Source organism: Gymnoscopelus microlampas (genome assembly GCF_963454915.1).
Source record: "Gymnoscopelus microlampas genome assembly, chromosome: 12".
In the NCBI taxonomy this organism is placed as follows: Eukaryota; Metazoa; Chordata; class Actinopteri; order Myctophiformes; family Myctophidae; genus Gymnoscopelus; species Gymnoscopelus microlampas.
The window spans coordinates 14,300,476-14,309,729 of record NC_139949.1 but is presented as its reverse complement, the minus strand read 5'-3'; the positions used below and the strand labels follow the sequence as shown (position 1 = coordinate 14,309,729).

General features: G+C 43.8%; 1 protein-coding gene across 2 annotated transcripts in view; it reads right to left on the bottom strand.

Moving 5' to 3' along the window:
• Positions 1-1,126: 1,126 nt before the first annotated feature.
• mntb (MAX network transcriptional repressor b) overlaps positions 1,127-9,254 on the bottom strand; it is a 33,783-nt gene continuing 25,655 nt past the window's right edge. For both annotated transcript variants that reach the window (XM_084074770.1, XM_084074771.1), the window contains exons 5-6: positions 5,872-6,064; positions 1,127-5,181 (exon numbers count right to left, since the gene is read on the bottom strand). In XM_084074770.1, coding sequence (XP_083930896.1) covers positions 4,346-5,181; positions 5,872-6,064 — 1,029 coding nt within the window. In that variant the 3' untranslated portion in view covers positions 1,127-4,345. The remainder of the gene's footprint in view (positions 5,182-5,871; positions 6,065-9,254) is intronic.

Genomic DNA, 9,254 nt, shown 5'->3' with positions numbered 1-9,254 from the left:
CCATAGGGAAAACATTGTTTTATATTTAGATATAAAATATCAATGTAGCTTGAGGTCCAATATCCCGCCCACATCATACAGTATCATTGTACATGGTCCCGGAAAAATTAAAGAAAACGTACAAAAAACAAAAGAGCTAAACGGCAATCTACATGCAGAAAACTAAACGGGCATGGGTCAAATTTTGTAAACTACATACACTCAAATGCCTAAACGTGCATACGATCACACATTTACAAAAAAAAGGTACATACAAATATTACAAAACTCAAACTGAATATCAGACATTAGGTTAGCAAGAAAAAAAAAAGTAATTTTTTGTTTCTTTTCAACTTTTTTACTCGTCTCAGTGGAACTCACAAAAGTGGCCAAAATAAAATAACAAAAAACAAACGTGACTGTATTTCTTTTTTTCCATTCATTCATTACGTGTGTATACATTTCGTTGAGGGTTTTATCACAGTGTTGAGGAAGGTGAATACACGAACGTTGCTCATACATACATACGATACACCTAGCACCCGTACATCGCCTCTGTATGAAAATAAAAAGTAAGAGTAAACAAGCCCCATATCCCGGAGGGACGGTCACGTTAGCACCAGCGGTTGCCTGACAACCAACTAGCCAATCACAGCGTGGCCTTCCTTCTAAGCTATGGAATCTGGACTCTGGACTTTATACGCCATATATAAAGAAACATACCTCGCCCGCAAACGGACGGTACATTGGCGCTGACATGCACAGGGGGTCAAACTGTACAACCAAATTAGAACCATGCATCAGAAACAGCAGGATTAGCTATAGTACAGGATATAAACAGAATATAGTCACATATACATACATATAGAAACAGCAACAAAAAAAATAAAGAAAGAAAAAGGCAAGGGCCAGAAAAATGTGATTTCATACATTTCATACATAACTGGTGAAAAACAACAAATTAGAATGTGACGGACAGAGAGACAGAAATGTAGTCATGAGTCTAGGCTGGCAAGAGGGCTGTGTGGAGCCATGAACTCAATGTAAACGCACACAAACATTCTCAGGGTTCCTACATTTTCAAAATCCACATTTTTCCATACATTATTTTATTGACTTGTAGATTGATCTGTAGATTTTTGCCATGTTCTTTTTTTTTTTTACCCCCAGCGGCAGGGCATATGAAGAATAGGTAAACATTGTTTTTCACACATTACATAAGTAACAATTGAGTCGTACATCTGTGGTCGTGCGTACCTGTGCTGATTAAGCCACTTTCAACCTTGGCGTCCCTATTTTTGGCATATCATTACAGGCAACGATTTACAAAAATGATCACTTTTGTTTTTTAAATCGTATAAAATAGCAGATCTGCAAGTTCACAATGCATCACATTGTGCCACGTTGAGAGCTTGTAGATCTGTTATATTCAATTTTCATCATATGACGAAGTATATAGGACTTAAGTGGTTAATAGCCTTAACCCCTTACTTTTGTAGACTTGTTTGTGTGCCATTTCTGGGACCTGATCCAGTTCCTGTTCTACACGCCACTCAGGACTTCATTTAGGTACCCTGGCCTGCACAGTGCTTATTTGGTGCCACTAACAGTAGCTGTGTGCTGTGACCATCTGTAGAGGGTGCTATGTTACTGCTGTGTCGAGAAGATGTGTAAGCCATCGTTTTGAAGGTGAATCAAAGCTTATAATTGAACATTTAGCCATGGTGAGCTTCAACTTGTTTTCTCTCTGTGGGATTGATAACCTGGAATCTGGGGGTGGCAATCGTTAAGCACCTGGTGTCTGCTACAAAAAAAGCATGGAGATACAGGTTAAGGCTGCAACTATCGATTATTTCCTCAGCGATTATTCTACTGATACTACTTTTTCGATTATTTCGATTTAATAATCGAAATAATCGGTTTTTTTTATAATCGACTAAATCAGTCGACTAATAAGTCTGATTAACCAGCTAAGCCCTATTCTATAAATACTTCATCACACAATGATGTAAAAAATACAGAAAATGTCCGATCTACAATCTCACGTGTCGCGTCAAAACTTGTTGTAGGCTTGTTAATTATTTTAATATATTATAATTATTATTATTTTATAATCAATTAAGTCTATTAGTTTGATTAACTGCTGTACCCCTACATTACAGACCCACTGACGACTATCTTCAGCCTCACTTGTCAAACACACACCGACTACATCATCTTACCAACACTGAGAGGTGCGCTTTAACCACTTAAAACCCCAGCATTCTTATTGTGGGGAAGGCTTGAACAGAAAATAGCAGATCGACAAACTCACAGAGCTTGTAATTTTAGCGAGAGCTTTCCCCACAATAACCCAAAACAAAAAAAGACACTAGTATTGAGCCCTGAGGGACTCCGGTTACCCATATGGGATTTAAGTGGTTAAGCTCAATACATACTCCTCCCGACGTCCGAAATTTTCTTCGGAAGGGGAGGTGATATAACTACAAATTGACGTTATTCCGAGCATCGGAAAGGCGGTTTCAGAACTTTTCCTCGGAACCCGTGCACCTCCAGATGTCCCGACTCTCTGAACTATAGTTCTGAAAGCCTTTCCGACCCGGAAGATTTTCCAATGCCGGAAGGAGTATGTATTGGCCTTTTTACCCTCACTGATGACATCGTTGTTATTTCGTTTTTTGGGGGGAGGGAGTATGGAACACAGAACAAGTACATACCACTATCGCCAGAGACTAATCAATCGCTCTCACATACATTTTTCTCCTGAATAGGGCTGGGCGATATGGACAAAATCAAATATCACAATATTTCTGACCAAATACCTCAACATCAATAGTGTGACAATAATACAGTATCCATTTTTGAGAATTCTTGACAATAGGCTCTATGCACAGCAGCCATATTGGAAAGAAATTGGGCCCCTTCCTTACTTCCTTCACAGGTGTTACCAATGATACTAATGAAGGCTCTGTTCCATTTAGTGTAGCACAGTGGTTCTCAAACCTTTTAATTTCAAGGACCCCCATAACTCTGAGAGTGTACAAATGGAACCAAATGTACCCTTACAGGTCCATTTGGTTCCATGTGTACACTCTCAGAGTTACACACCCATAAGGGGCCATTTGGAACCCCCTCAAGGAACCATGAAGGTCCCTGGACCACACTTTGAGACCCAGTGGTGTAGCAGAGTGTTTCCAGTGAGCCAACATGGACAATATCAGCACCCTGACTCTGCTTGACCAGAATGGAACAGAGCCTTCATTAGTATCATTGGTAACACCTGTGAAGGAAGTAAGAAGTGGCCCAATTCCTTTCCAATATGGCTGCTGTGCATAGAGCCTATTTCTGAAAATAAGGCTTAAGTGATTAAAACCCGGAAAAGACTGGAAAAACCCAACCATATTTAGTCTCATATCACAATATTGACATAACATCAATACACCGTATTGCCCAGCCCTACCCCTAAATGAATGAAAGAATATTTAAGGTAGATCCTTGATGCCTGAGTGTGAGCGCTGAGCTTATTATGTTAGTGCTTCTGGTTGTACGCTGAGGAAACGTGGGAAGGTATAGTGCGGGAGGGAAGGAAGGGAGGAAGAAAGAAGGAGAGAAGGAGGCAAGGGAAGAAAGAGAGGACGGAGGGAAAGATAGAAGGTCCTGTCTAGACAACAGAGATGAGTTTTCACGTGTTGACAGACTAAGCCACTCTCTCTGCAGAAACGTCCTGGTTATGTACTTACGTACGCACATGCTCAAACAAATCCCCAAAGATCATCTCTAGGCAATAGGATCTGAAGTCCCTGGTTTCTTTCCAGAAGGTGGCACGCCCGTTTCCTGCACTGGGTCCTTTACCCATAGCTTCGTTTGATTGGCTCTGTGATTAGATTTGAACCCGGAAACAGATAGGACACCTTCATAATGTGTTTCTGGTCCAGATCTGCTGCTGAGCCGCTCGAACAAAGCTATGGGGGAAATGAACCGGAACAGTAAACGGGTATGACAGCTTCGGCAAACCTGGGAATACAGCTACGCACAAAGCCTATAAAGCAGTGGTTCTCAAAGAGGGGTCCGGGGACCCCCAGGGGTTCTTGAGAAGGGTTCCATGGGATCCCTACCCAGGTTATTGACAGTTAAGAACCAAATGGACCCTTACAGCTCTGTAAGGGCCCGTTATGGTGGACCGTGGTCAAATGCATACCAAACTGGGGGTCCTTGAAATGAAGAAAGTTTGAGAACCACTGCTATAAGGCACCAGACGCCAGAGTTCATTTATCTATGGGGGAATGTTTTTGTGTTCTTAAGACAGGACTGAGGCTCATTCAGATGGTTTCACATCCATCCATCCATCCATCCATATGTCCCTCTTTCAGGCCAGTTTGAGTGTGCTGACAGGGAAGGGTGGGACCGTCACCATGGTCACAGGGTTGAGGACAGTGGTCTGGCCCACCAGCTGCGGGTGAGGGGCCAACACGGCCGTGGGCTTCCCCAGGGACTGTCCTCCCTGGCTCATCACGGCCGCCGCCGCGTTCATCTGCGTGGCGGCGTGGGTGGCGTGGACGTGAGGCAGGTGGGTGAAGGTGTGGGTTATGTGACCCACCATGGTGGGCTGGGACATGGCGACGCCCTGCGGGTACAGCGCCGTCGACAGGTGCGGCGGCAGCGGGCCGCCCAGGTGCGCCACGGGGTGCACCGTGATGTGTCCGATGGGCTGCGCCGTGATTGGGTGGTGGTGGTGAGCGGCGGGCGTCACCGTGAGCGGGGTCGGGGCGGGAGCGGCCACCATGGCCTGAGGGACGACGACGGAGGACGAGGACGACGCGGGACCCGGCGAGGGGGCGATGTGCGTCAGGTGCTTGTGATTGGCCGGCAGGGCGTGATTGACGGCCTGGATGACGGAGGCGTGCGAGACGGCCGCGTGGTGGGCGATCACCGTGGGCTGCACCTGCATGGCCGGGGGCGGAGCCAGCGTTACGGCGGAGACCGGGGGAGGGGCGGGGGCTATGGGCTGAGGGGCGGAGGGGCCCGTCGGGGAGGGCGCGGTCAGGACCCCAGAGAGCGGGAGGGCCGCGTGTTGGATCGACAGGTGAGGGGCCAGGAGGGGCGGGGCCTGTATGAGGGGGGCGATGGGTTTTGGGAGGGACGGGGGGCGAGGGGCGGAAGACACGTCCTCCTCAATGTCCTGGTCAAAGTTGTCTTCACCTTCTGTGGAGAGGAAAGGGACCATTAGTCTCACAGGGAAGAGCTTTCTGTAGCAGCATGGTGTGTGTGTGTGTGTGTGTGTGTGTGTGTGTGTGTGTGTGTGTGTGTGTGTGTGTGTGTGTGTGTGTGTGTGTGTGTGTGTGTGTGTGTGTGTGTGTGTGTGTGTGTGTGTGTGGGTACATGTATTACTACACTGATACATATATATATACTATATATACTATATACTATACTTGTAAGGGCCAAATGTACTCACAAGTATAGTAGAATTTGAGAAAAAAAAATCCTGGTCCTCACAAGACAAATGGTTGTTTTATATGTTAAAAGGGTTTTTTACAGTTAGGCTTACAATAAGTAAAGATTCAGGTTAGGATTAGGGTTAGGAATTTAGAAGTTACGTTTGGGGGTTAGGGTTGAAGTTATGACTGATTTATACTTAATTGTGCACCGGTGTTGTGCACCAAAAATAACAGATCTACAAGCTCACAACTTGTGAGCTTGACTATTTACGGCTGTTGGGTTAGGCTTAAAATGGCCAAAGATTGTACAAATGGCATTGATAAAATCGCCATCCTAAAAATGTTCACAAGTATAGTAATACAAACATACACGTGTGTGTGTGTGTGTGTGTGTGTGTGTGTGTGTGTGTGTGTGTGTGTGTGTGTGTGTGTGTGTGTGTGTGTGTGTGTGTACCTGATGCGGTAGAGGTGGAGGCCTGGTCGTCCTCGGGTTGGACGGTCTGTCTGAGGACGCGGTCTATCTCTGTGATGTCCATACACTGACTCAGCTCTTTCTTCAGCTCGGCCAGGCGCTGCTGCGTGGCGATCTTCTCCCGCGCCAGGCGCTCCATCTCGTGTTCATACTCCTTCTCCTTACGTTTCAGAGTCTGACACAAACAGAGACATGTACAGTATGTTTCAGAGTCTGACACAAACAGAGACATGTCGCGTACAGTATGTTCACCTGCTGCACCCCCCAATCAATGCCTTACTTCAGGGGTCTTCAACGTTTTTCAGGCCAAGGACCCCCCTAGCTGAGAGAGAGATGAAACAGGGACCCCCACAACATATTGTATAAAATTACACACCTTGCAGTGCGAGGCGCTGTGAGCTTGTAGATCTGCAAAGTTTGGCTAAAGTTCTCTTCAGAATAGGGATGCAATCCTATTAACAAGATTTGGCAGCCCCCCTGTAGTAACTCTGAGGACCCCCTAGGGGGCCCGGACCCCCTGTTGAAGACCCCTGCTTTACTTATTTAGTTTGATCTGTCTGAACCGTGAATCTGCATGAAGACACTTGCAAATAATCATTGGTGCTTATTTAAACAACCTTGGAAATGTCCAAATTCCAGCTAAGTTAGTGATATACTGTAGGAACCAAATGGAGTGTACAAACGGAAATGTTATTATTCAAGGACTTTCAGTAGCATGTCTACAAAGGCTGAAAAGATTTTCATTTCAGCCAGCATCCAGTAATACAATAAGATGGAACGGTAAAACAATATCTAGCTGGCAGAATGATACACATAATAATAATGAATAAACACCAAGGGCCCGTTTCATTGTCTCGGCTTGGCTGTTACTGTCGCTGTATTTTCATTGTGTGCTGGTTTTCTGAAGTCTGGTTTTACAAAGGGTGCCATATGAATTGATAGCATTTACAGAGGTAAGCACATGTATAAATGTATAAACACACACAAATACAGTCTCCTTTACCGTGGCACTGAGAGAAGCCCCTCCCATTTCCTGGACATCAAGCTGGCGTTATAGATAACTATTTATAAAGTGGAGGTCAGCTGAGTCCAAAGCCTTCCCTACTACTGTGATGTCACTGGTAGACCCATCTGTGTCCTAATAACTAATAAGACACAGGTGGGTGTATGGGTGTCATATGGAACAACAGAGGTCAACTTATAGCAAAGCTTTCTCATGGACCAGACACGCGTTGTGGACGGACTTGACAACTGAGAGACAAAATGAGAGAAATTAAGAGAATTATGCTGCGTTCACATGGGTAGACACAAAGATACACAGCATATTTATCGCTCTGTCGCTTTGTATCTGTGTTGCTCAACACAGTCGTTGACGTCATCAAGCGTGCGTCCGTCATCAGAGCTACAGTTGTAGTTTTGTATCTGGAAGTTGAACCCAGCTCAACTTGTATTTGTAGCTTTCCATCTTTGCATCTTTTGTGGCAGCTACAAACGTCGGATGTTGCTTTGTACTTCATGTCGCTGGCTTCCATTGAAAATGAATGGTAGACTGTATCTTTGTATCTGCCCGTGTGAACGCAGCATAAAGCCTGATTTACACTGGATTGTGTGCCAATGTTGCACCTGAAAAAAGCTTGTAGATCTTCTATTATTGGTGCACGATACTGGCGCGCAACTAAGTATAAATTAAGCATGTCAGAGAGAAAACTGTGACTAAGCGGAGAGAGACAAAGTGTCAAAGGTCACAGCCTCTCCAGAAAGGGTGAAACTATTCATCGAATAATCAATTGACCAAACACTTACCGAATCGGTTTAGTGATATGTCATGTTAAAATAACTGATCCACACTAAAATGTGAATACCTGCCTTTGTTACTTATTATAAAATGAAAAGCATGTTTTATGGCTGGTAAACGTTTTCATTTAAGTTCAGATACATTTACGTAATGTTTATTTACTATCAATTTCTACTTTATTTTACTGTAATTCTATTACCTAAAGCATAGATTGATCAAAACAATACCCGACAGAATAATTCATTATGAAATGTGTTCGTTGCAGCCCTACTTCCTTTGGAGCTCCTGTATGGGTGTGTGTGTGTGTGTGTGTGTGTGTGTGTGTGTGTGTGTGTGTGTGTGTGTGTGTGTGTGGGTGGGTGTGTGTGTGACCCACTTTGTGTGTGGCTCAGCTGACGCAAGCAGCACACAAAAAAACAGCGTGTATGCCTGCCTGCCTAAAGACATTAACACAGATTACTGCAGAGGGAGGGGAGGTACGAGTGGGTGACCGGCGGCTGTGGGGACACTGAGCGCCACAAATGAAAAATGGAATCAAAGTACCGCGTGTGTTCACACGCCCTCAACGCACCGAGTCCATGTAATGACTGGGCCAGGTACAGGTGTTTGTCTTGGAACTTCCAAGAAGCAAAATATTCTCATATCCAGTGGTGTAAAGTAAGTACATTTACTTAAGTACTGTACTTAAGTAAAGAATTTTGGTATTCGTACTTTACTTGAGTATTTCCAATACTTTTACTTCTACTCCACTACATCTCGGATCCAAATATTGTACTTTTACTCTACTACAATTATTTGAAAACTTTACTTACTAATTACTAGTTATTACTTTGAAGATTCAGCTTATTCTTACAAAACATACACTAACCACTTCAGACCTATATATCCATCCATTTCACTTTTACTTTTGGTACTTTAAGTACATTTTGATACCAATACCTTTGTACCTTTACTCAAGTAAATTTAGAATTCCCGACTGTTACTTGTAACAGAGTATTTCTACAATGCAATATTTACTTAAGTAAAATATCTGAGTACTTTTTCCACCACTGCTCATATCAACCTTCAAGGAAAGGTCTGAACTCAAACGAAGGCCTCGCTATGCAAAAGATGACTGTTTTAGTTCTGGTGTGAAAAGTGCATAAGCAAAGCCTTATTTACACAGTCGCTGCCGTGTGTAATCAATCCTTGTACGTCCACAACCGTGACTTTTCAGGAATTGGAATAAAGAACCTGTGTTCAAATGGAGTTATTATTCAGTCACACGTTCTTTTAATACTTTTCATTGGTTAAATATTGATATAACCCACAGACACACTTAACCACATCACAAGTTACAACGTGTTACATTGTAAGCTTGTAGATCTGCTGTTTTTACTACTTTTGCGCTGTCATATGACAGTACGAAATAGGACATTAGCTTATGAAAGAAAAAAAAACGTGAAAAAGATCAAATATAGAGATCCAAGGTTTATGCCCGACAGCAACAATATGATGGATTCAATTCCCTGCACACAAGTGTCTGATGGAATATGAATGGTGTCTTTTATTGTCCTGTTAGGGAGCGATA